Source organism: Palaemon carinicauda, chromosome 28 (genome assembly GCF_036898095.1).
Source record: "Palaemon carinicauda isolate YSFRI2023 chromosome 28, ASM3689809v2, whole genome shotgun sequence".
Classification (NCBI taxonomy): Eukaryota; Metazoa; Arthropoda; class Malacostraca; order Decapoda; family Palaemonidae; genus Palaemon; species Palaemon carinicauda.
The window spans coordinates 56,574,772-56,602,221 of record NC_090752.1 but is presented as its reverse complement, the minus strand read 5'-3'; the positions used below and the strand labels follow the sequence as shown (position 1 = coordinate 56,602,221).

Below are 27,450 nucleotides of genomic sequence, written 5' to 3'. Positions count from 1 at the left end.
ATGGTTTCCGGACCTTCTGCAACTCCTAACGGAACTTCCGAGATAATTCCCTCCACGACACAATCTACTCAGACAACCGCGTGCCAACATCTTCCACAAAGCCGTAGCTTCGCTAAGACTTCACGCCTGGAGACTATCCAGCATCTCCTCGCTGAGAGAGGATTTTCGCAGCAAGTTGCGATTAGAATGTCTGGACATCTGGGAAAATCATCCGCATCTGTCTACCAGGCAAAGTGGAAAGTCTTCTGTGGTTGGTGTCGTGGAAGGGGTATCTCTCCACTCGATGCCACTATTACAGCAATAGCGGAGTTCCTCGTGTATTTGCGGGAAGAAATACGCCTTTCAGTCTCGGCGGTGAAAGGTTATCGCTCAGCCTTAAGTCTAGCCTTCAGGCTCAAAGGAATAGACATTTCTTCCTTGTTGGAACTTTCCCTACTCATACGAAGTTATGAAAAGTGAGACCTCCTCCATGGAACGTGGTTCGAGTTCTCAGGTCTCTTAAGAGACCTCCCTATGAACCATTACGCCAGGCTTCAGATCGCCACCTAACTTGGAAGACGGTGTTCCTACTAGCTTTGGCATCAGCCAAGCGAGTCAGTGAACTTCATGGTCTCTCATATGACATCGCCCATTCAGGGGGATGGGGGGAGGTAACGTTCAAATTCGTCCCTGAGTTTATTGCTAAGACTCAAAATCCGGGGGTACCGGACCCTCGGTTCGACTCCTTCCAGATTTCGAGTCTTCGTTCTGTAACAGATGACCCAGACCATCTCCTACTTTGTCCAGTAAGGAGTCTGAGGCTATATCTCAAAAGAACATCTGCAGTCCGTCCTCAGGTGCAGGCATTGTTTGTTAGCACTGGGAGGACTAAGAGGAGGGTCACCAAGAACACCATCTCGGCATGGATTCGAAGGGTGATCCATCTGTCCCTGAATCCAGACCCTCCTCCGTCACGACACCCTAGAGCACATGATGTCAGGGGCGTAGCTACGTCCCTGGCCTTCAAGAAGAATTTCTCAGTGACGCAGGTTCTTCAGGCTGGGTTGTGGAAGCGTCAGACAACCTTCACAGCCCACTATCTGCAAGACGTGACCCACAGGAGGTTCGATACGTTCTCTATCGGCCCTGTGGTGGCTGCACAACAGCTGGTTTAGAACCTCAGGCTCCTTAGTTGACAAGTAGCAGAAGGTTGAGGGTATTGTTACCCGGTCTTAGTCTGCATGAATGGAAAGGTTTGTCTGGCCCTTATTCTTTTCTTCATCTTCCCTTCTCTTGGGGAAAGCAGCATCCTGGGTTCTCTGCACAGCTGACCTCAAACCACTGTAGGTAAACCATGTTTCCTTGTGTTCCTAGTATTAAGCTAATACTGTCACGTCCCCATACCCTGACGAGGTGGTATTGGGAGAGTCCTAGCCTAAAGTTTCCATCTAAAGGACTACAGTACAGGTCAACTTCCTAGGACGAGTCACACTTTATTATACCTTCACACACAGCTTGCGTAGGCCGCAGTCCTTGCGTAGCAAGGTTCTAGCGAGGTGCAGGGACTCCTTATTGTTGAGTGCTGACACACTTAAATAATGAGTCCCCTGGCAAAGCCAAGAGCCAGTACTGGCTGGGACTTTCCACCCTTCCCAAGGGGTGAGTCACCCCTATTAAATAGCGTGGTTTGTATGTCAGTTACGGAACAAATGTCAAATTCGTAGATAATTTGTATTTTTCCTAACTATACAAACCTTAGCTATTTAATCAAACTTGCTCGCCAGCCCTATCCCCCTTGAAGTCCTACCTCCTAGCAAAGTGAGCTCAAGCACAGGTGTGTGTGAGGGGGGAGGGTAGCAAGCTACCCTCCCTACCCCCCGCTAACTAGCGGTAGGGTAGTAAACCCTCGTTAAAATTCTAATGGCTCGTCATTTCAGCTACGCCGAAAGTAATAACCCCTTATTAAATAGCTAAGGTTTATATAGTTAGGAAAAATACAAATTATCTACAAATTTGTCATATTTAGACAGTTTATAAGGCAGTTTTGAGTCTGCAGCATGCTTAGCTTACAGGAGTACTGGACAATACTTTAGACCCTTATCCAATAGGTTAACCTGAATGATTTTTGTTAGATGTTCACTACACCATAGCATTATCACAGGGGGAGCTCGGCTATTAGTTGTGAATTGGCAATACTGTATGTATTTTCTGGTTCATTTGTTTAAAGTGAATTTGATTGTGGATGTTTGTCAACCATACATAGTTTTTGAGTTGGGGAGAAACCCCTTCTCTCAAATGGAAAACCTGTTAATTTCCCAGCAAAAATTTTACTTTGAAACTTAAAAATTTCTGAGTAGGATACATTGTAACCTACCCTAGCCTAACATTTGGTGCTACATTCTTCCTGGTCGAGGGTACCCATGAATACTTCAGAAAAATCTAGAAGTTAGACAAAGCACATGAAAATGCATGAGGAAAACTTTACTCAATATATAGTTAATTGTTCCTACACTAAATACAAACTCTCATTCTTTACTATAGGAGATATTCTAGCGCGAGTTGGAAAATACGGCAGAAAACCTTAACAAGGTCGTTAACGACCGGGCCGGTAGTTATCCCCCTGTTGGGGGTGGGGGACTGCCGGCCGGTAGCTACTGAGTACCTTCAATCGATTTCTAGCCGTCGCAGTGGTAACACCGCTGCTCCCGCTTTTGTTTGACTGGCAGACTAGCCTTTCTTTAAGTGTGTATTTTTCATTAACTTTTTCTTTTACTCCTTAAATAGATGTGATGTCCTCTAATATGAGAAAGTGTCCTGGGATTCCCCCGAAATCTTGTGGCACATTTATGTCACCATTGGAGGTGGATCCTCATTCCCTATGCCCTTCATGCAGAGGTCATAGGTGTGCTGAAGGCTCCCCCTGCCAAGTATGTAAGGAATTGTCGCCTACGCAGTGGGATAAGTTCATAAAGAGGAAGAAGAAGAAATCCAAGAAGGATTCGTTACCTCCAGGTTCGCCGTCGAAAGGTAAGGAGTCTCGGGCCTCTTCTTTGACCTCTCGATCTCTTCCTTCAGTGTCTTCCTTGCCTCCTTCCTCCGGGGGGGAAGTCAAGGAAGAGCGACACCATTGACTTACACCCATTCCCCCGGGGCAGGCGAATCGAGTTGCCCCTCCCAGTGGGATAGTTTCTTCCGTCATCGGAAATAATAATATTACCGCTTCTATTCCAGATAACGTGCGAGCGGTATGGCCTGCCCTTGGACTTTCTGATTTTCCTTCGGTGGAGGTGTGGAACCAGTTCCTCGCAGGCACAGTTTTACCTCAGGTCCCTTCTGTTTTGGAACCCTCGGGAGTTCCGGACCTCGCCGACATCTCGTCAGCTCAATTGGCGGCCGCTGAAGTGTCAGCAGAGGTAATAACGTCAGCCCTTGCTGAGCCTACTTCGCTCCTCGCTTGCATTACTACGAAACAACTTCGCAAGCGTGATCATCGCGATACCTCTTCCTTCTCCTCCTCCTCCTCCTCGTCTTCGTCCTCCTTAGAGGATAGGAGGGAGAGAGAAGAGGAAAAGGAGAGCTCGCTCTCCTTTGCCAAGAGGTTCTCGTCGGAGAGAAGGGCGACATAGGAAGAGACGTCATCGTTCTTGTTCTTCCTCGCCTTCTATCTCTTCACGAAATGTCTCGCCGAGAAGTGATAAGCTCTCTCGTCACAAACATAAGAGGAATACTTCCTCGCGTTATCGCTCTGCTTCGCGATCGTCTTCCTCTCGTGGGAAATCATCTAGGCGCTATAAGAAGAGCAGCTCTACGAGACGTTCGCTCTCTTCTTCACGAGAGAGTCCTCTCAAGCACAATAAACGCTCCCGTTGGGGCGAGCTTAAATCTGATTGCGCCCAGAGTGCAACCAAGGAAAGATAACACTCTTACTGTAGCGCGATTCCTCTCCTTCACATTTTATCGCGAGGAGCTCAGTTCGCGCTTGGGAAGCGAGAGAGAACACTTCTTCTCGCCATCGCCAAGTATCATCAGAGAGAGAGCGCTCCCGTAGGTCAAACTTCCGAGCGCGCAAGTGTCCAGACATATCCGCGCGAGGTCATTCACCGCGCCCTCGTGTTTCAGACAGAACAGCTCCCATTCCCATACTTAATAATGAGTTACGAAATATGGGCTTCGCGAGAACTTCGGAAGAAGACGCAGGGGTTCAGCCCTTCTCCTCTTCGGCTGATAACAGAGGAGAAAGGCCAGACCGCCGATCATTGCATTCTCTTATTGAGACAGTACCGTTAATTCGGTCGCCTTCGCCTAAACCTTCAAATTCCAGGCAAGATCTTGCGCGCGCGGTGCCATCAACCAGCACTCAGCCTTCCTCTGGATTGTCGGCAATGGAGTATGATACCTCGCCGTTACCTTCAGACATTCGGGCTTCGACCGCCCTCCCTCACGAGGAATTAGCGCAACCTGAAGATTCCTTGGAGGAACAACCATCAAAAGATTTAGAGTCCGCCTATCTGAGGGCTCTAAGAACAATGTATAATATCTCAGGTCTAGGAAATTTACACCTGTCACCTCGCCATACCGACGCTCCAGCTTTAGACAGGCTATGTCGTCCTCCACCAAACGCTAAGACCAGAATTGAACTTCCCTGGTCTATTCACACTGCAGGCCGTCTGAGGAAGGTCTCGCAGGCGGTCTCGGGGGAAACGAGTTCCTTGAAGTCTCAAGGATCCCATAAACTACTGCAGTTTCCTTTTTCGAGGCAAAGGCGCTTTTACAAGGTCAGAGACGCCAACCCTTCGCCTCTGACACTAGATCCCCTCACAACAAGGCTTATACCTGGCTGCTCTGCAGAGAGACTATCTTCCCTTCCAGTCTCCTTCACCGCCGCGGAAGCCTCGACAATGGAAGCAGCGTCGATGTCTCTTCTAGAGGCACTATCCTGGTTTGACACATGGTCTGGCACAGCGGGCTACCTTGCAAGTCACGAGGACCTTTCAAACCAAAATTCCATGCAGTCCCTGCATGAAGTCCTGGCTGCTGGGGCCAAGACAATGGACTTTCTAACTGCTACTGCTGCAACAATGTGGGGCAACTGGATTCTCAAAAGGAGGGAATCAGTAGTCTCCAGACTGCATAGGAGCATCGGTAAATCTGAGAAATCTGATTTGAGGAACTCTGATCTTTTACAACCTCTCCTCTTCTCTAGAAAAGCAGTCTCCTCTACCTTAGAGACTTGGAGGAAGGGGACGCAGGACACCGCAATGCAAAAGGCTGCTTCCTTTCGTCCAATGCAACAGCAGCCAACTCCACAACCCAAAGCAACAATCGCAACTCCACTGCCAGCCAAAAACCTCAGCCGCTCCTCTTTTACACCCAAACCTATGGGCAGAGGAAAGTCGGCTCCTCCTAAGGCTAAAGGCAGAGGGAGGAACCCTAGACAGAAATAGGGTCACGACTCCCCCCTCACAGTGCGTAGGGGGGTGCCTGCAGGGGAGTTGGAGGAAGTGGAAAGCTATGGGGGCCATGCAATGGATCATAACGGTGCTTCGTTGGGGATACCGCATTTCCTTCATAGACACTCCTCCTCCTCTAATTCCTCCCCTGATCTCGTCCTCCCAGGTCCCTCGGGATCCCGGGAAACAGCAAGCCCTAGCTCAGGAGATACAGAGCATGCTTCTAAAAGACGCCATTCAAGAGGTCTCCGACGCTTCCCCGTGTTTTATCAGTCGCCTCTTTCTGGTAGAGAAAGCCTCGGGAAGTTGGAGACCAGTGATAGATCTTTCGACTCTGAACCAGTTCGTGAAGCAGACTCCATTCAAAATGGAGACAGCGGCCTCCGTGACCCAAGCGGTAAGTCCAGGAGACTTCATGGCATTTTTAGATTTAAGAGATGCATATTTCCAAGTGCCAATCCATCGCACATCTCGGAAATTCCTACGCTTCCTGGTTCAGGGTCGAATCTTCGAGTTCAAAGTCCTGTGCTTCGGCCTCTCGACCGCCCCACTGCCCCACAGGTCTTTACGAAGATCTTCGAACTCGTATCTTCGTGGGCGCACAAACATGGAATTCGTCTGCTAAGATATCTGGACGATTGGCTACTCGGCTACTCCTGTCCTTGTACAAGGAGCTAGCTCTGGCTCATCTGAGAAGACTTCTGAATCTTTGCAAGGATCTGGGGATCCTTGTAAATGCAGAGAAGTCTTGCTTAACTCCGACCCAAGTCTTAAACTACCTGGGTATGTCCATCAACACCCAGGCAGGGAGTGTGTTTCCGTCGGAAGACAGGCTTCGGAAAGTGGATCAGTCCATCGCCCATCTCTTGTCTCCACTGCCACCTTCAGCCAAGTCGTGGCAGTGTCTTCTGGGCCATCTTGCCTCTCTGGAAAAACTGGTTCCAGGCGGGAGATCGAGAATGAGAAGTCTCCAATGGCATCTGAAGACCCATTGGTCTCAAAAGTCAGATTCCCCATTCAGGGCAGTGGAGGTTCCAAGTCTGGTGCTACAAGATCTTCATTGGTGGTCGACCAGAGAGAACACCCAAAAGGGCATTCCCCTCCAAAACCCGAGTCCGAAGTTAAAACTTTTCGGACGCGTCGCTACGGGGATGGGGTTCCCACCTAGGCTCCAAATTAGCATCAGGAGTTTGGTCTTCGATAGAGAAGTCTCCATATAAACCACCTAGAATTATTAGCTGCCTGGAAAGGCCTAAAATTCTTTGTAGAAGATCTACACGGACGAGAGGTGGTTCTGATGAGCGACAACTCCACAGCCGTCTCGTACATCAACAAGCAAGGGGGTACTCTGGCAAGAGACCTCTGTCTGTTAGCAGTCCAGATCTGCCAGTGAGCAGAAAGCCACAACGTTTCTCTTTCAGCCAGGTTTATTCCGGGCCGGAGAAACATGGTGGCGGATCAGCTGAGCAGACATCACCAAGTGCTGAGTGGAGAATGGTCTTTGGATCCTCGAGTAGCGAAGACAGTAATAGCTTTGTGGGGTTTACCCACAATAGAGCTGTTCGCCACTTCTCTGAATGCGAAAATTTCCTGCTACGGGTCCCCAGTTCCAGACCATCAGGCAGCGATCCAGGACGCCCTTCAACACTCCTGGGACAACCTGGACGCTTATGCCTTCTCTCCCTTTTGCCTGCTCAGAAGGGTGATCAACAAACTCAGGATCTCACGGAACTGCAAACTAACACTAATAGCTCTGGCTTGGCCAAGCAGAGAGTGGTACGCAGATCTTCTTTCCCTGCTGGTTCAAGTGCCGAGGTTCCTGCCTCCAGAACCCCGTCTGTTGACGCAGCCACACAGTGGTATCCCCCACGGGAGAATCCACTTCCTGAAACTTCACGCCTGGAAGCTGTCCAGTCTCTCCTCAGAAGCAGAGGCTTTTCAGGAAAGGTGGCTGAACACATGTCCAGGCACCTGCGCCAATCTTCCACAAACCTCTACCAAGCAAAATGGAGTGTGTTTGCAGCTTGGTGTAGAGGGCGAGACGTGTCTCCACTCGATCCCTCTCTTCCTTTAGTGGCAGACTTCCTAGTTTACCTCAGGGAGGAGGAACTCCTTTCAGTCTTGGCAATTAAGGGCTATCGTTCAGCCTTAAGCCTCGTCTGCAGACTGAGAGGAGTTGATCTTTCCACCTCAGAAGATATCACCTTGTTGATTTGAGGTTTTGAGAGATCTTGCCCCCCAGTGGAGATTAGACCACCACCTTGGGACGTGTCCCTGGTCTTACGCTCCTTAAAGGGACCTCCATATGAGCCCTTATATAGGGTCTCTGATTTCTTCCTTACCCTTAAGACCATCTTCCTAGTAGCTCTGGCCTCGGCAAAAAGGGTTAGTGAACTTCTCGGTCTATCCTACGAAGTCACCCATACTAGAGGATGGGGGAAGTCTCTCTCAACTTCGTGCCAAGCTTTGTGGCCAAAACCCAGAATCCTTCATCTGCCGATGAGAGGTTTAGAGAATTTCAATTTTCCAGCCTCAATAGGGCAACTCAGGATACTGACCAATTGCTACTGTGCCCGGTCAGGGCACTAAGGAAGTACCTGAAGCCCACCAGACCAGACCACACTCCGTCATCTCTTCCTCAGTACCAACAAGGTTAAGAAGAGAATCTCGCAACACCATCTCTTTCTGGCTCAAGTAAGTTATTGCGAGAGCCATTCACGGAGACCCTGAGGCAGCTCAACCCAAAGCCCATCAAGTTATGGGAGTGGCTGCCTCGCTGGCATTTAATAAGAATTTCTCTGTCTCCCAAGTCTTAAGAGTTGGAGTCTGGAAGCACCAATCTACATTCACCTCTCACCATTTATCAGATGTGACACATAGGTCTCTAAACACCTTTTCTATAGGACCTATTGTGGCAGGTCAGCAGGTGCTGTAACTACCTGTGTGCCCTTTCAGGGGACAGTAGCCATTGATCGAGGATTCTGAGTTACACTTGGTTTAGAAGAACATCCATCTATCTTCTGCTATTTTCTTCTTCCTCCCATCTGGGTATCCTAGTCTGTGACCAGTTTCGGCTGGACTCATCAATGGAAATAAGGTATGAAACTCATCTGACTCCTATCACAGGGTATAAGTTATACTCGTAGTCACGAGGGTTCCCCTTTTCAAGGTCAGGGGAACCCTTTGTATGAAAGGGTCCTGGTATTGCTCCCGACACTCTTCATGCTGAAACTTTGGTTTCTATGTATTTACAAACCTTCAGTTATGCTGGATTTTGGGGATCTACAAGGAAAGTTAATGGGAGATTGTTCGTTAATAGAGTCTAGTCTGAGGACTATCTTCTCTATGAATAGATAACCCTTCATACACCCTGACCTCAAGACTAAGTCTCCTATAGTAAAGAATGAGGGTTTGTATTTAGTGTAGGAACAAATGACAAACTTATAACAGAGATTGTATTTTTTTTAACATACAAACCCAAATTCTTTACTCAAATCTTCCCTCTGTCACCACCCCCTAATATAGTCTTAGCTAGAATCCGATTGAAGGTACTCAGTAGCTACCGGCCGGCAGTCCCCCACCTCCAACAGGGGGATAACTACCGGCCCGGTCGTTAACGACCTTGTTAAGGTTTTCTGCCGTATTTTCCAGCTCGCGCTAGAATATCTCCTATAGTAAAGAATTCGGGTTTGTATGTTAGGAAAAATTCAAACTCTGTTATAAGTTTGTCATTTTTTGTTTGTTTGAACCTTCATTGGAGAGGTAGTCAATCAGGATAAAGTTTTCTCTGACTATACAGTACATTAGGAATACTGTACTGTATATCAAAATTTATGGTATACTGTACACCATTCTGGCACCACAGTACTGTATAGTTAACTATTAGTAATACAATTTTACATCATTATCATCATATCCAACACCTATTGATGCAAAGGGCCTCCCGAGGATTCATTGGCTAGATACTTCAAAGGATAGCCAGTTTCTTGTATTGCGCAGTGCCTTTTTAACTAAGGCAAGTGACTACTGCTGGTCCATACTAATTCTAGTAAGATCAATTGCCAGGCAACAAGAGTAAAAGCCGAAGAGACAGTTTGTCGATTGCCTTAAACCCAATCCGTCACCCTGCTGCCAGTGACTTCCTTGAGATTTAGGTGGTGCATTTCCTCCACACCCAAAGCTCTCATTACTCCACCAGGTTGCTCATCCACTTACATGAGTATAAGTGCAGAAATTCTGTTATGTAAAAATGATCTTAGTTTCAAATAATTTTGATGTTCAATTCCACTGAAAATGGTTTCTTACCCAATTTTGGATGTCCTTAGTGGGAACCCAGGGCATTAGTAGCAGCTGGAGCAAAACGATGTCAATGAAATGCAGGAATATGATAAAATGAACACATCCTATCCTGATCTAGGGTACCAGTTCAACTTGGCCAAGCTTCATTCTTAACATGTGGTATGCTATTTGGCAGCAGTATTTAGCAAGATATATCCTTAAAATACATAAGGGTGCTTGCTCCTACATGGCAGAGTTTAAAACCGCACCTTGGACATTTAAAACCATAGATAGCACCAAGTCCTGTACACATTCTTCAATGTCTCTCACTGTTCACATCATTTTCCCTCTTGGAGCAAATTAATCGTTTATCTAGGAACCACACATTCGGCTTTAAGTATAATTTTGTTTCTGCACAAATACAAACCATCGTCTTTTAATAGGAGTATGATTTAAGCAAAGCTACAAACGGTCTTTAGACTTTTAGTTAGGAGATCGTGGTTGCTGACTGGTTGAGGGTAGGTCCCACCCACCTAACAGGCATAGCAACCATCACTTTAATTTCAATTGTAGTGCAGGGCACTTAACTTCTCTGCTGGCTGTTTACTAGGCCGCTTTAACTTTTTCTCTTTTCAGATTGTGTTTGCTTTAGTAATGGAGACTCCACAAGCATACATAAGGGTGTCCCCCTGGAAACTTGCTCATGAACAAGCCCTTAGCAGATCCCCATCAACTTAATACATTTTGGAGGGGGGGGTGGCATGATTGTTTGCAGTCATCCCCTTTGGGATGAGTGTAGATCATTGCCTCCTCTGCCGTGGGTTAAGTTTGAAAAGAAGAAAATGAAGGCTAAGAGAGATTCTTCAGCTTTAAGCTTAGCAATGCTTAAGCTGATGCTCAAGAAATTTTATGGTTCCTTTTTTCTTCCGAAAGTTCGAACTCTGCTGTCTCCAGATTCCCCTAAGGTTGGGTCCTTTTGAGGAATTCAGAAGAGACTGACTTACTCTTTGGGCCTACTTTGAAGGGAGCATACTGCAAGTATCACCTCCCTCTAGTAAAAGTAATACTCCTATGCCTATTTCTCAAAGTTAGCCTGAGTGCTGCTTGAAGGGTACTTGAACCTGCGGAAGTTGTGTCCTTCCTTGAGTATCGATGGCACCCTGTCGGCGGGGAAGCTTCTGGAGATTCTGGCTTCCACCAGGACTTTGAAGACTTCCCTTGCTGCACCATCCTCATTGGCTATTCCACCTGCAGAGGAGTTTCGCGACATGGTAACCATCAACAACTCCTTGTCTGCTGCTGGGGAGAAACCTGTTTCTTCTTCCACTGCAGGATTGTCGTTGTCAACCCCCAAATCCTTGACGTAAAGGGGGAAAGAATCGTTTGCGCTTGTCTTCTCTTCCCCCCCTCGGCACTCCTGTATCTTCAACCTTGCCATCTGCTGAGCCTTTTTGTGAGATGCCTGACACTCCGAAGAAGAGTAAGAAGGAGAGGTGGTGCGGTACCAATACCCAACGCAGCTTCACTGTCATCCCCTTCCTACTCCTGGATGTTCACTTGACTTGTCGGTTTGCCTACGAAAATGACTGCCCCAAAGAAGTCTACCCCTGGTGGAGGAGCGAAGTAGAAAGTAGGTTTCTTTGTGATCGTCACAGAAAAACCTGGGTCTACACTCCGTCTCCTAGGAAGGGAGAAAAGGGAAGCTGAAATCGACATTCCCCATGGAAGAAAAGCACTTGCATGTTAACCTGCTAGAAATGCTAGCAGTGCTACTAGTATGGCAAGCTTTCAGACAGAGTTTGATAGGGTACAGTACTTGGTAGCCTTGATGAGCAACAACATTACCGTTGCGGCCTACACCAACAAGCAAGGGGGCACTGTTTTACAGACCTTTTGTGAATTGGCAAAGCAGGTGCACACTTTGGCTTTCAACAATGCGGTAGAGTTGTCAACAAGGTTCATTTCAAGCAAGAGGAATGTTTAGCGGACATGCTCAGTCACCAGAGACAGGTAGTAGAGCCGGAGTGGTTCCTACATCCCTGCATGACAGAAAGGCTTCCTTCTTGGCCTTTGGGGTTCCCAATCGATCGATTGTTTGCCCTCCGGCTGAATAAAAAGCCTCCAGTCTATTACTCTCTGGTTCCAGACCCATCTGCAGGCTAGAAGACACCTTCCAACATCCCTGGAATGGCTTAGATGCATTCTCCTGCTTGATTCATCAATTGCTAAACAGACTGCTGGCAACATCATTGAGTCTCAGGATAACCCTTGTGGCTCTCGAGTGGCTATACACCAAGTGGTATCCAGCCCTTGTCAAGGAACTGAGACAACTACCTCAGTGGCTTAACCTCCTGCGTCAGCTCCATCTACAGAGGTACCACAACTTATGTCATACTGTACTTTGAACTTCATGGGTAGCGACTATCCAGATGTCTGGATATATGCAAAGATCCTTTGCAGCTGTCTATTAGGGGAAGTGGGCCATATTTTGCAGTTGGTATCGTAGAAGTAATACTTCTCGGGTCGAAGCCACTCTGCAATTGATTTGGTAATTATCTCATCTGCCTTCGTCAAGAAAAGCTCCACTCAGTATCCCCAATGACAGGCTATTGCTCAGCTGAAGCTAGGTTTCAGACTAAGAGCTTAGACCTCTTTGTGGGAATTGTCTAAGTTCATGAGAAGCTTTGAACAATCTTGTCCTCCCAGAGAACTCAGCCCCCAGCATGAGATGTCACTTGTGTCCTCAGCTCTCTCAATCGAGCCTCTTATGAGCCCTTGAGAAAGGCATCAGATAGAGATCTTGACCCTCTAGACTGTTTTTGTACTAGTCTTGGTGAAGAGGATGGGCAAACTGCATTTGAAAGGAAGCACCTTCGACTTTATCCCAGACTTTGTGGCCAAGACCCAGAACCCAGCCATTTATGACTCAAGGTTCAAATACTTATCCGTCTCCTTTTCAAGAAGCAGCTAGTGGGGATCAGGATAGACCTACTTCTCTGTCCTGTGAGGGTGCTGCTGTGTTACCTGATGAGAACTCGGTGCTTCAGGTTGAAATTCCAGACTCTCTACCGTAGCAGCGGAAGAGTAAAAAAGATATTAAAAAACAATTTCACTCTGGTGTGAGTTTTGAAGGCTTGAGTTTGGAAACGACAGACAACCTTTGCCGTCCACTATCTATGGGAGTATACCCACAAGCCCTTGGATACTTTTACCCTTAAGTTGGGTTTATGCTGTCGAACGGTTGGTCGAACCCGGTTGTCAAATGGTTTGAATAGGTGGATTCAGTCACAAATGCACAAGGTTTGTGGGCAATGAAGCCCCGCCCACAAAAGTCAGGCGAGAACAGACTTTTTTTGAACCGTTCGATGTGCGTGTTCGACAACCGAATACCCGGTTCACACGTTCGAACAACACTTCAAACACTTGTTTGTCAAACGGCGTTCGATGAACCGTTTGACCGTGTAAACTCGCCTTAAGACTAGAATGAAAGGTTTTTGTCCTTTTTTTTTTTTTCTCTTCCTGGGAGTGCAGCAGTCGTGCCATTATGTGCTGGACTGGATGCTAGATACAGTGTAGCCTCACGATTCAGTAATTTTTCTTGAAAGCAATGTTTTTGTTGAAGTATCTCCCCATCCTCCCAGACGAGGGGGGTGGTGGACAGAATGTATGCAATCCAATTTCTCATAAAAAACTATACATCCAAACATCATATCCTTAGGGATATAGGTTATAGGTTCTTCCATGAGCTCTTACCAATCTCCTAGTAGGGACCTAGTTTAACATCTGCGACATCTCCATGCTCAGGTTGTTAGGAGGTTGACGGGAGTCGACATTTTCGTACCTGTACAGGACCAGAGTAGCTTGACATTTTCCAGCTTAGTAAACCAATCAGTTTGGTTATAGGGACTTTCGCCCTCTTAAGACTGCAACTCTCATGTGATGCCAGACATACGTGCGGAGTGACGGATGGAAGTAGAACATACATATTGAGTTCTCATGCTCATGTAGTGTTGGCAATGGTAATATAACTACCCTGAAAATATCTAGTTACTGAGTAAAATAGTAATTTTTTTATCAATATTTTTGTGTTTGGAAGTGATCTTGGCCTTAATTATAAGTCTCCTATTAAAGGGTGATTGTTATTTTATGAAGTGACGGTGGCTCTGATTAGTGGGTGGTTTAAGCCTACCTCCACCTACCAGCAACTGCAATCACCTCACTAAAAGTTTAAACGGCAGTTTCCAGCTTTGCCAATATCATACTCATATTAAAAGGCTCAGCTTTGTATACAGTAGTTAGTAAAATACAAATTACTTTGAAAATGTGGAATGTTACTATATACGTATTATCTATTTACACATGTGATTGTCTTGTTTTTTATTCTTTATAGCTATGATTATCCAAACATTGAATTTTTATCTCCAGGCTGCATGATAAAGTTCTGTAAAGAATTATTTAGGTGAACAATAGCTTTTCCCCTTTTAATGGGTGTGCACCTACTCTATGTATGCAGGGCATTTATCATCATAAATTTTCCCTGTATTAGAGCACTGAACAGTACAGTACAATATTGTCATTTATGCTGTGGGCTCAGTGATTTGTCTTTTATGTTGGAAAATTCTTGTAAATTAACAGTGTGTATTCTATTTTATAGCTGAGGCAGTTCCAGAAAAAGAAGGGCTCAAGACGCGTTGCGGAAAACATCAGCAAGGAAAGTACCCCAGATGTAGAGGTGTGTATTTTGTTCAGTGAGGTTCTGCTAGAGTGTAGGAGTATGTGTTATACAATGATATTTCAGTGTAGTTACTGGTGTCTATGTACTTGTGGAAACATTTTCACTGAACGTATTATAGTAGTGCATGCAAAGGTAACTTTAAACAGAAGCCCCTTGTTGTTGTTTTTACTTTTGCTTATTAACCAGCCAATTATGCTTTTGCCTACACGAACACAAACTTTCGTCCTTTAATATGAGAATTGATTCAAGTGCAGATGGAGTTCAGTACAGTAGTTAAAACTTATAAGGAGATGTCGGCAGTAACAGGTAGTTAGCAGCTGGCGAAAGGGAGGTCCTGCCCCTTCTCCCGGTACACTGAACAGTCACTTTGATTCTGGTCACCGAATAGCACAGACTTGCTTTCAGCATCTGTGCAGACTTGTATTTTAAAATGTTCTTTTTTAACTCTTGGACTCCTGGCCTCTTTGATGATGCTGTGTTATGCCTTTGGGAATGCACTTGCAAACCTCTAATACATTTTCACTAGGAACTGTGATTGTTGCTCAGCAAGTCTTGTATCTGTACTTATCTTAGCTCCTTTACAGAACCAAAACTATCATGTCATAAGGTAACAGTTACAAGGTAAGCCTAAGATGAGAGTGAGAGAGTGTAACCCCCTTTCATTCTTTCTCTCCCTTGGGATATAGCGATTGGAACTCCATAGAGCTGGACAGATGTTGATTCAGGTCAAACTCCACTGATAACTAGCATCATTTCTGTTTCTGTTAAAATAGAAATGTTTGTTCCACCAACTTCTTCACAAGGGGGAAAAGGGATACATACTGGTAAACTCATTAATTTAGTTTTGCCTTACTTAACAGACTTACTATTCAAGAGAGAGAGAGATTTTCTTGCACAACAGCCTTAGTTGCCTGGGCTGTGAACCTGACAGTACTTTTGACCTTGGTTCACAAGATGCTTAGGATTCTACGGTCTGTACCTTATCAGTTCCAAGATTAGCTGTCCCGGGATTTTAGCCAGCCAGTTTGGTAATAGGGACTTACACCTACCTAAGAATGAGTCTTCTGTCAAAGGACGGAGGTTTTCATTCGTGTAGGAACAAATCACAAATTTTTAAAGTAATTTGTATTTTTCCTAACTATAAAAACTTGAGTCCTTTAACTTAACTTCCCGTCTTCACCTCCCCCGTAAGTCCCAGAAGCAATCAAAGTGACTGCTTAGTATACTGGCAGAAGGGGCGGATTCTCCCCTCCTCCGCTAACTACCAGCTATTGATGACACCTCGTTATAAGTTTTTAACTGCCGAGTCCCAGCTCCTCTTGAAGCAATTTTCATATTAAGGAATGAAAGTTTACGTACTGCAGTTAGAAAAAATACAAATTCCCTTTAAAATTTGTGCTTTTTAACTAGTCCTAGTTTTGCAATGAAGTTGAGTATTGGTTTAACCAAAAAGTACAGTATTACAATTATCTAGAAAGCTTTCATAGAACTTACAAGCATGGGTAATCAAGCATTATCTTTAATTATTCTTTACTACAGTTATGCAAAGGCATATGAAAATAGTCTATGGCAATTAAGCTTATTAATAATTAGGATTTTATCACTAGCAGGTTCTTTTGAATTAGATTCAATATGTAGAAAATAATTTCGATTGTGTCAGTATGTGTTAAGTATTTTGTTATATTTATTAAGTAATTGAAAGCTATCGTCCATTTTCAGGGCACAGCAATAGAAGAATCAAGCTTATTGTCAGAATCTGGTACGCTGTCCTCTAGGGCATCATCAGTCGACTTAGCATCAGAAGAGTTCCCTGACCCACCCCAAGAAGTAAAGATAAATGATAACCTAAAAAGTTCAAGTGCAATACCAGTAGATCAGTACGTTAACGGCGAGGCAACTAATTCGTCGTGCAGCCCAATATCGGAGCACGAACCACCTGATCATACGCAGCCTGAAGCTTTGCAGAACTCTTCCATTGTTGAAACCAGGGTAGATTCAGTCCCAACTCAAGCAACAGAAATTGCTCCTTTGCCAACAAGTACTGCCGAATCAAACTTTGGTCAAGTGTTAAGTGGGGTCATTGATAATAATTATGAAAACACAGTCAATGGAGTACCTGGTATATTACATCAGCCAACAATAACATTAGCAGAGCAGCAACAGAATTCATTAGCTTCTTATTTCCAAGCTAATGCAGTACAGAGTGATCCATTTGCATTCATTTCCGAGACATCTGTTGATGCGGTCTCGCATGGTGATACGCCTTACAATAATTTTGTCGGCCAAGAGGAACATCTGCCAGTTGTTGCAAGTCCCACTGTTATAGAACCAGATGACATTGATAGTCAAGACTGTATTGAACCAGAAAATGCCATATGCCATCAAGAACTTCCTGCTTCATCTACTAACATCCTTGAGCAACCAAAACAAGATGCCCCTGAGGAGGCCTCAGCTCCCTCCAAAACGACAGACAACTCCGATCGACAAAGCGCTGTCGACTGCATTGACAGAGACGGTTCTGTCAGTTCAGAGACCACAGCGAGCGTTACGACGGCAATACATCTGACATCAGGTGACCAAACAAGTCAGCCAGTTTTGAAGTCTTCCTCAGAAAGTCTTCGACAGATATCCTTGCAACTGAGTGGTCTAATGAGTGAAACAGAAGGTGCAGGTAAATGCCTATGTATGAATAGTATTTGCTAAATTTAGAATTATTTTCTTCTTGTACAATAATTTAGTTGAAATTATTGTTGTTCCGTAACCGAAATACAAACCACGCTATTTACAGAGGGCTACCTTTTAGCGCAGCTGAAATGGCGAGCCATTAGAATTTAACGAGGGTGTATTACCCCCGCGCTAATTAGCGGGGTTAGGGGAGTGTTAGCTAGCTACCCCTCCCCCCCTCACACACAGATGAATGCACACTACTTTCACTTTTGGCTCAGACTGTGACAGACGTCTCTGTCTTGGTCCTCTCTTGGCAGCCATTGTTTGTTTTGTCTTTACTTAAACGCTTACTTTTCATTTACTCAATATATATGTACACTAAACATGTTTTCATGTTTGTATATATATTTGAGTATAGAAATAAGTAAGTTTCCTTTTCAGAGTTGTGTGTGTAGTGTACGATATCTACGTGGAGTCCTCGGCAGTTAGGCCACCACGGCGTTTTTTATGGGTGGCGATCGAGTTTGACTTATGTCTTTCTCTCTCTCTCTCTTGAGGTCGTTCACCCTTTTACTGTGTGTTACTACGCCCTTGTAGCTTCCTTTCCGTGTGGGGGGGGGTTGCTACGCCGTACGTTTGTCTCAATTAGTTATGAATCTAATTGTAGTTGTTTTTTGTTTTTCAGCTTGTAGAACGATTCCTTTCGGGATTTTCGTTCTTTCTTTAGTGTTCATTCATTTTTAAATTACATAGTTACATAGTTACATAATTATAATTGTTATAATTCTGTTTTTGGTTACAGCTCTCCTTCCGTGAGTGTAAGTGGTTGTGAGGGCACGTGCCTGTTGTGTAATTCTTGTTTCCTTTCCCTCGGGATTCCTCTTCGGAGCCTTCCCGGGGGAATGAATGTGTACTAATATTATTTGTTTTATTTTTTTTTACAGTTACCGATCTAGTTCGTTTCTGTAATATGGCAACGGTGTGAGCTGTCTTGTTGAGTCCTGGGGATTCGGCTGTTGCTGCCTCCCCCCTTGTATTTTCGTCAGGGGCGTGTCTCCTTCTACTGGAAGTACTCCCGTGATGACGGACAGCTCTCCAGTTCATTTTAGAACTCTCAGGAGGCTTGCCTCCTTGGGCGGGTAACTTTCCTTCCGAGGGAAGTTTTTCCTGTCCAGGCTTGAGTTTTTCCCCTTTTGGGGGGTTCTTCTCTTGCCTTTTTTTCGTGCGGCTATGCTCTTGGTGCTGAGCGGTCACACCTGCAGTTTCGCTCAAGGGCCTGGGCAACTGCAGGAGCTCCTCTTCGGAGGATTGCTCCTTTTAGGTCACTGGCTGACCAGTCTCTTCTACGAAGTGTTTCTCTTTCGTTCGCGAGAGAGTACACTCATAGAGACTCCTCTTCGGAGGTTTCTTCTGTTGCTGTTGCTGTTGGCCTCCCTCGCCGTAAGGCCCACCGTCCGCCTCGTCGTAAGGGCCTCTCATCTCCCTATAAGGGTGCTTGAGGCGCCTTTTTGAATCTCCGTTTGCAGCCTACAACTCCTTTTTCTCGATCTTCCGCCTTGGTGCAGATGGACAGCAGTCTGATCTCGTCTTCCGACGGGCAACGGTCTTCCCGACGGACAACGGTCTTCCCGACGGACAGCGGTCTTCCGACGGACATCAGTCTCCCGGCGGACAACGATCCCTTCGGGGCAAAGGGTTGCCTCCCACGGGGGTTCTTCCCTTGTGTGTCAGGGTTTCCCTGCGCGCCCTTCTGCTGTGTTCTCTCCTGCTCCTGCTCAGTGTTAGCGCACAGGCGCTCTTCTGCTCATCAGCGCTCTCCTGTTCGTCAGCGCTTACATGATGATCATCCCTGCTGTTCCTGTTGGTTCCTGTTACGCGCCCTGTGCGCCCACGTTCGCCCTCGCGATCTAGAACTTCGGTTCAGGTCGGGGTCAAGGACTCTTCTTCTATGCGCAGGCTTCCACGCGTAGCCTTCTGCTCGTCAGCGATCATCAGCTCGTCAGCGATCATCAGCTCGCCAGCGATCACCTGTCTCTCGGCGATCTCCGGATCGCCCGCGTGTGTTACAGCCGGCACGCCAACGTTCTCCAACACTTCTGAAGGAACATGGTTCACCAGCTACTAGCTCACCTGCGCATGCTGATCGCCATCGCGCGACCCTCAACTGCGGATGCTGATCGCCATCGCGCGACCCTCAACTGCGGATGCTGATCGCCATCGCGCGACCCTCAACTGCGGATGCTGATCGCCATCGCGCGACCCTCAACTGCGGATGCTGATTGCCATCGCGCGACCCTCAACTGCGGATGCTGATTGCCATCGCGCGACCCTCAACTGCGGATGCTGATCGCCATCGCGCGACCCTCAACTGCGGATGCTGATCGCCATCGCGCGACCCTCAACTGCGGATGCTGATCGCCATCGCGCGACCCTCAACTGCGGATGCTGATCGCCATCGCGCGACCTCACACCTGCGGATGCTGATCGCCATCGCGCGACCGCACACCTGCGGATGCTGATCACCATCGCGCGACCCTGCGCATGCTGATCGCCATCGCGAGACCCTCAACTGCGGATGCTGATCGCCGTCGCGCGACCTCACACCTGCGGATGCTGATCACCATCGCGCGACCGCACACCTGCGGATGCTGATCGCCATCGCGCGACCCTCAACTGCGGATGCTGCTCGCCATCGCGCGACCCTCAACTGCGGATGCTGCTTGCCATCGCGCGACCCTCAACTGCGGATGCTGCTCGCCATCGCGCGATCGCCCACCTGCAGAGGCTGCTCGCCATCGCGCGACCGCCCACCTGCACATGCTGATCGCCATCGCGCACCTTCGCATACTGCTCGCCAACGCACGATCGCTCACCTGCGCATGCTGCTCGATCATCGCGTCGGCATAACACAACGCGCCGTCGCCAACCTGCGCGTTAGCGCTCACCAGCTCACCACCGATCGCTTGTTGATCCATATCGCCAGCGGTCTTCCTCGCCCACGCGGCAGCGCGTTTCCTCGCCATCGCGCTAACGCTTGCGTTCGCCGCCTCGGACTTGCGCTCATCCACCTGCCCACCCTCATGACCGCTCGCCCGCGCGACCGCTTCCCTGTGCACCCGCGCGACCATTCGCCTGCGCGCCCACACGCCTGCACGTCTACGCTCATGCGCGCGAACCGACGGTTTTCCATCGCGCGGACGGATGGTGTTCCGTCGCGCGAACCTACAGTGTTTCTTCGCACAAACGTCGGCTTATTTCTTGCAGTATCCATTGCTCGTCTATGGGTTATCGCTCGCCGACCACCAGCTCTCGCCCTTCCTACCACGCTCGCCCTCCTTCTGCGCTCCTTCGCTCACCTTCGTTTGCGTTACCGCGCATGGGCGCTTCCACGTTCGCCCACGCGAAAATCTTTGAATTACCGTCGCGCGAGCTCCAGGGCGATTGCGACCACGATTCCCAATGGGGTTTTCGCAGCATGGCCAGCCTGGCGAGTTCTTCTGGAGCGTATTTCCAGAACACGGCCTCACCCCGTAAACGCAGAGCATGGCACTTGCAAGAATAGGAGAAACTTAAGGGAGATCTGAGCAACACTCCTCTTTCCTGAACCTGGGTTAGCCCTTCCCCGTCATTCCCTGGAAGGATTTTTGGCGGGGGGGGCTTTCCGTTCGAGATTTCTCCATCGGACAAGGGGTGACTGCTTACCCCTTCCTCTGGGAGCTTACCAGGTTCTTTCCAGGTTCTTTCCCTCCTCGGTTACGGCCCGAGGTTTGGTTCAAGGAAGCTACAGGAAGATCATGGGTACTTTCCTCCTCTCGAGCTCAGGCACCTTGGCCTTTCGTCGTTAAGTATCTAACTTGCGGACAAGCTCGATGTTGTACCATCTAGACGCGCTGACTGAGGGCTTCCTTCTTGTGTCTCATCTGTGGAGGTCGACGACCTCAGACACCCTTCCATCCTTGAGAAGAGTTTGTTTGTGCCCAAGGACAGAGACTTAGACAGCGGCTGTGCGGAGGAAATCGACTTCCGTTTTCACTCCTCCAAGGCGCTTTCTTCCAGACTCTGCAGGGCTCCAGCGCCCTTTTCTTTCAACCACGTCGGCCTAAGTTATCGGCTACGACAACTGGGACAAGGTGTCCAATTGCAGTTTCCTCCTGTCAGGAACAGATGGCACGGGAGACTCCCCCGGGGGGGCATAGTCCTAAAAGGAGTTCACGAACTCTAGGATTGCAGGTTTTTTGCTGGGAGGATGCTTAAGGTTATTCATCCGAATGACAGCTTCCTTATGCCCATTCCCGCACAATCTCTGTGATCAGCCAAGGATATCGCGCCTGCCGTCTCTGTCAGCGAATTCAGTGTCTCTGAACCTCTATGCCATAGCGTGAGCAGAGTTGCCCGGTTGGGCAGAATGATCCATACCTTAGGCGAAGGTCTTCCCTAGGATCATCGACGGCTTCACCCCTGGCCTCCTCAGTCGATCCTTTCTTGTAAGGAAGGATCTGAGAGGGGATGTCCGTAGTCGACCTCTCAGCCCTGATCAAGTTTGTCGAACAAACTTCGGCCAGCGTAGACCAGCAGAATCGATCAGACTGGTAACGAGGCGACAGGACTCCTTAAACCCTGGATCAGAGGGACGGGTACTTTCAGTTTCCATTCCATCCATCTTCCAGGGTGCTCGTCGAATTCAGCCTAGACTGCAAGTATTCCTGCTTATGATGCAGTGTGGCTATCCCGCCGTGGCATAGCAGGTTTGTTTCCCCAGAGAACTCTCCCTGCCTTCCTCTTGGCCGCTCAGGTGCAGGCTTCCGCCTCCTCTGCTTTTTGGAAGGCTGGTCAACTCCGGTAGGCTCGGGTTCGACCTTCTTCAGCGCCGGGACAAGCTTCCGGATGCTTACCATGAGTGTGGGCTCATGGTATTTTGCTTGGAGCCTTCTCTTCCTCGGCCTCAACATCTGGAGTATCTGGCCATGATATTGAGTCAACGGCCTTACCACGTTGGAAACCCCGCTTCTCGTCCGTCCAGCGAGGTTAAGCAACGTCGGTACTTGGATGGGTGACCACCTGGGGACGCCAGATTCTGTTACCACATCCTCCGAGCCTTCCTTTCGGTTGACTGTGGCAAGACTGAGGAGAGTCGCAGTACCTGTTCTCAGTCAAGCAGAGCTTTCAGCCCTACCTTGGAACGTTTCCTAGTTCTCCTTTCCTCATTGACCCGTCTATAGTCCGAACGGTCGCCTCAGGATAAGTTCCATGTGGGGCGATCCAAGTTCCGGTGGCTTCAGGCAATGTTTAACCGGACTTCCTGGCCCCTATGGGACCAGCGGAACTATTAGACCTGCAATGGGTGTTGACCTATGGAGCCTCTTGATGGTAGTGGATATTCTCGTCCTTTCCCCACATTCTTGATGCTGTTCTCGGACTCGTCAAAGGAAAGGGGGGGGGGGCATGTTCCGGTCCAGGCCTATGGTCAAGACCTGAAGGATACCTCTCCATCATTCAGGCAGGCTTAGGGGCCTTAGTCTGGCCCCTCTACAACTCCTGCCGAGTCGCCCCGTGCGCGTCGACTTCATGATTCTTGCGTATTCTAACCGGCAGGGGACGCATTTTCACACCTTCACATCTTGCAGTAGAGATACCGGGATGATTGAGATTCTCTCAATACCACCATCGGTTCTCTCATTCCAGGCAGGGGAATGTTCTCTCAGACTATCCGAGCAGAGCCTCGTAGAGAGAGTGTACCTGGGGGTCTTTGACCTTGGGTAACCAGCAAGTACTGGTCTGGGGGACCTGATCGCGACAGCTTGGAACCTCAAGCTTCCGCTATTCTTCCCCCCAGTCTCAGACCCCGAGACTCTGGCAAGATGCATTCCGGTGATGGTGGGACAACTTCGACGCCTGCGTCTTCCCTCCTTTTTGTCTGTGTACAATGGGTCTCAACAAGACCAGGTTGTCTGTCAACCTTTCAATGGGAGAGCTCCACTGGGACTATGCGCAGAACGGTTTCTGGACCCTCTGCTTCCCCTGACGGAACTCCCGGGAGAGCTTCTCCCACGGCGCAGACTACTCAAGCAACCACACTGCGACATCTCTCCCGAACCGGGGCGTCGCTTCGGCTTCATGCCTGGAGACACTACGCCTCCTCCTCAAGAAGAGACAACCCGACACAGTCGCGGTACGGAGGTCGCGTCATCTGCGATAGTCATCCACAGGGGTCTCCCAGGCAAAGTGGAGAGTCTAAGGTGGTTGGTGCCTTGGGAGATATACCTCTTCCCTTGAGGCCTCTTCTCCAGCAATAACGGTCTTATTGCCTTTCGGCGGGAGGAAACTCCTTTCCGCTCTCGGCAATGAAGCCTGTCGCTCAGCCTTTCCCTGACCTTCAGGCTTAAAGGAATAACTTTTTCCTGCCCGCTGGATCTATCCTCGCTCATGCGAAGCTACGATCGTCCCTGCCCTAGTCGGAGGAAGACCTCCAACTTGGAGCATGGCTCGGACTTTTAGTCCTTTAAGAGATCTTCTCAAGACCCTTTACGACAGGCCTCGGATTGTATTCCGCCTTGGGTCTCCTGCTCACTCTGGCCACGGCCAGTGTGTAAGCAATCTTCTTGGTCTCTTACGACTCCGCCCTTTCTAAGGAAGAGGGGAAGGCAACATTCAGGCTCGCTCCTGAGTTGTTGGCTAGACTCAGAATCTGGGGGTCCCGGCCCTTCGGTCCGATTCATTCAAGATTTTGAGTCTCCATTCTGTATCTGATGTCCCAAGACCTTCTCTTTCTTGCCAGTAAAGGAATCGAGAGGTTAGCGCTGGGAACAGCTGCAGTTTGTCCTCAGTTGCAGCCGATTTGGGAGCACAAGGAGGACATGGGGGAGAGTCACCAGTATACCTCTTCAGCCCGGACTCAAGGACATTCATCTCGACCTGTCTCCAGACCCTCCCCCGTCACGTCGCCCTACAGCACGATGTTAGATACATCGCAACGTCCCTCGCCTTCGAGTAATACTACTCTGTGACGCAGGTGCTACAAGCTGGAGTCTGGAAGCGTCTAATGACCTTCGCAGCCCGCTTCCTGCAGGGCGTGACCCACAGGAGTCTCGATACGTTTTCTATCGCTCTGTGGTGGCTACACAACAGCTGGTCTAACCTCAGGCTCCTTTTTGGACAGGTAGCAGAAGGTTGAGGGCATTGTTATCAGGTTTTAGTCTGCATGAACGAAAGAAGTATGTCTGGCCCTTACTTCTTTCTTCATCATCCCCTCTACGGGGAAGCAGCATCCTGGTCTCTGCATAGCTGACCTCGAACCTCTGCAGGTAAACCATGCTTCCTTGTGTTCCGAGTATTGAGTCAATACTGTCGCGTCCCCCATACCCTGACGAGGTGGTATTGGGAACGTCCTAACCCAGAGTTCCTTCTGGAACTCCAGGTCAACTGCCTAGGACGGGTCACACTTCTTCCTTCACACACAAGCTTACGTAGGCCACATGGTTCCTTGCGGAGCAAGGAACTTGTGAGGTGCAGGGACTCCTTTTCTCGAGTGCGACTCACTCGGATTCTGAGTCCCCGGGTAAAGCCAAAGCCAGTATGGCTGGGGACTTTCCACCCTACCTAAGGGGTAAGTCACCCTCTGTAAATAGCGTGGTTTGTATTTCGGTTACGGAACAAATGACAAATTCGAAGATAATTTGTATTTTTCCTAACCATACAAACCTTAGCTATTTACACATATTTGCCCGCCAGCCCTGTCCCCCAAGACAAGTACTACCTCTAAGTGAAAGTGAGCATTCATCTGTGTGTGAGGGGGGGGAGGGGTAGCTAGCTACCACTCCCCTACCCCCCGCTAACTAGCGCGGGGGTAATACACCCTCGTTAAATTCTAATGGCTCGCCATTTCAGCTGCGCTAAAAGGTAACCCTCTGTAAATAGCTAAGGTTTGTATGGTTAGGAAAAATACAAATTATCTTCGAATTTGTCATATTTTCATGATGTGTCATTTGTTTGCAGCTCTCATACTTGGATTTTGAAATGCTTTAGAGATGAGCGATATATTTTAGAAGTGATGTTAAATTATCACAACATAAAGTATATAATTGTTGCTTAGTCATCAATGTTTACAAAATTATGTAAAGAGATGTTTAGTTATCCAGCAAATTCTAATCTCACTTATATACCATAGGTGCTAACTATGGAAAATATTTAGATAAGTGTATTTTTGGTAGTTCAAAAATATTTTCTTAGATGCCCTGGTAGCAGGACAAGATATTTGCCAAATTTCAAGTTTAATGGTCTCTTTTTTAATCTTGTCATACTAAGATGGATTTAAAGATGTAGCCAGTCAAGTACTAAATTTTGCTCTAGATATTATAGTACTAACATCAGCCACTTGCTTCCATATAAGAATACAAACACAGCATAAATACTGTAGCAAGGTGAAACAAGGCCACAGTACTTTGCTCAAATATAATTGCTCTTAATCAAGAGGAATCTTATTTGTAATTCAGTATCAAGAGCAAAATAGTAATAATTGTGGTCATAGAAAAGGTGGTTTAAAGAAAAGCCTTCAGTATGATAGCAATTGTAACCAATTGAGAGGTTTTAATGGCACTATTTTTTTAATTAGTGCACTTTTTTAAACGTTGACCCAATACTGAATATCACTCCAGTTTCAGACTCGGCAAACATGACCATAACAGAGTTGGAACGGCGTAATAGTGAACTAGCTGCATTACTGCAACAAGAACGCCAAACTTCACAGCAGCAAGCACAGCACATTGACCAAATGGTAAGAGTCCTTATTAATTTTATCAGTTATTTTATTCATGGAAACCAACACATTAACATCATGAGCAAACTCTGGACTGACAAGTGAAGGCAAGGGTGCAGCTTACATCCCTTGTCTTTAACTCTGGAGTCCTGGGTTCGATCCTGATGTGGAGTAGAAATTTATTGTGTATACGACCAAGTGCTAATATCCATCATATTTACTCCACTTAATTAAATGAGATACTGTAATTTCATCTCTTATCCTTTTACACTGTACCTTATTTTAGGACACAGTAGATTGTACAAAAGGCTCATGACATTGTCCCTTTCAACACAACTGCATTACCTTATGTTTATAATCCATTCCTTTTTCTCTTTCCTCCTAACTTTCTCTCCTATATAAATCTACCTTTCTTCATTTCACCACTCATGAAAGAAGAGTCTAGGAATGATTTAGTTAAAGTAATATTTTTTAATGATTATAATGATCCTGTTTTCACAGCTTGGTTAGGGTCCTACCTCAAGTTTGCTCTTATGGCAAAAGAGCAGATTGTATATCAGTGGATATTCATTAGCATATTTAAAATGATTTTGGTTGACTGACAATTCTTTATATTTTCATGTCCGTCTAGAAAGCACGATTAGAGAGGGTTGAAGCCGAGCTGAGTGCCGCTCAAGTTCTTAATTCCAGCGTTGGAGGTGGCGTAAGAGAAATAGAAAGCATGAGGGAACAATTGCAAGTCCATATACAGACCATTGGAATTTTAGTATCGGAAAAATCAGAACTCCAGTCTTCCCTTACTCATGCCAACCATGCCCTCAAACAGAAAGCAGGTGAGTGTGTTGTTTGACAAGAGCTAGTTTGTTTCACTGCAGTATTTATGGATTTTTTCTTTTATTCTATTTCATCTTGCTTACTCTCACATGACAAGGTATACAAAAATCTTTAATAATCATCATCATCATCATAAACATCTCTTTGCCCCATCTTTCTTTTTCGATTCCGTTCTCTGTCGTGTTAAAGTCATATCTTGTCTAACTCTTCATCTGTTTGTTTTTATATGATTTCATGAGCATTCATACAGGTCTTTATTTTTTACTCCCTGTTACAAGCAATTCGTATTTATATTATAGAGTTTGTAAGTCCCAGTCCCTTAGGGTTGTCACCACTTATAGTCTCCCCTTTCCTCGGCAATTGTTGTTTGTACCTTTCACCTTTCATCGGTTCTTAATGGTGCCTTTCCACTTTGCTGTGCAATTCGACTTTTAATTTTCAATTTTCATTATTGATTAGGTTATTGGTCTGCCTAAATTACTTAGTAATGACATAACAAAAATAAATATAATAATAAATGTTGCACTTAGGTTTAGGATTAGATAATATAGTACTGTATTTTAAATTTTGCTGACAGTTTTTTTATATCTCTTTCAATAGCGTTCCTGTATGAGAATTACTGTACATTAAGCATATATTACAATAAATAAGATTTATTTCAAATGAAGAATTTGGCTAAAGATGTTTGCATAAAATGCTCATTTATGTTTCTCTCATATTTGGTGTGGGAAGTATACAGATGTATGCAAAATTAG

General features: G+C 46.9%; 1 protein-coding gene across 1 annotated transcript in view; it reads left to right on the top strand.

The window, feature by feature from the left end:
- The window catches only part of LOC137621609 (golgin subfamily A member 2-like), a 109,286-nt gene that overhangs the window by 11,122 nt on the left and 70,714 nt on the right, over window positions 1–27,450 (top strand). The window contains exons 2-5 of the mRNA XM_068352033.1: window positions 14,362–14,439; window positions 16,162–17,113; window positions 25,761–25,879; window positions 26,493–26,694. Of these exons, the coding sequence (XP_068208134.1) occupies window positions 14,362–14,439; window positions 16,162–17,113; window positions 25,761–25,879; window positions 26,493–26,694 (1,351 nt within the window). The remainder of the gene's footprint in view (window positions 1–14,361; window positions 14,440–16,161; window positions 17,114–25,760; window positions 25,880–26,492; window positions 26,695–27,450) is intronic.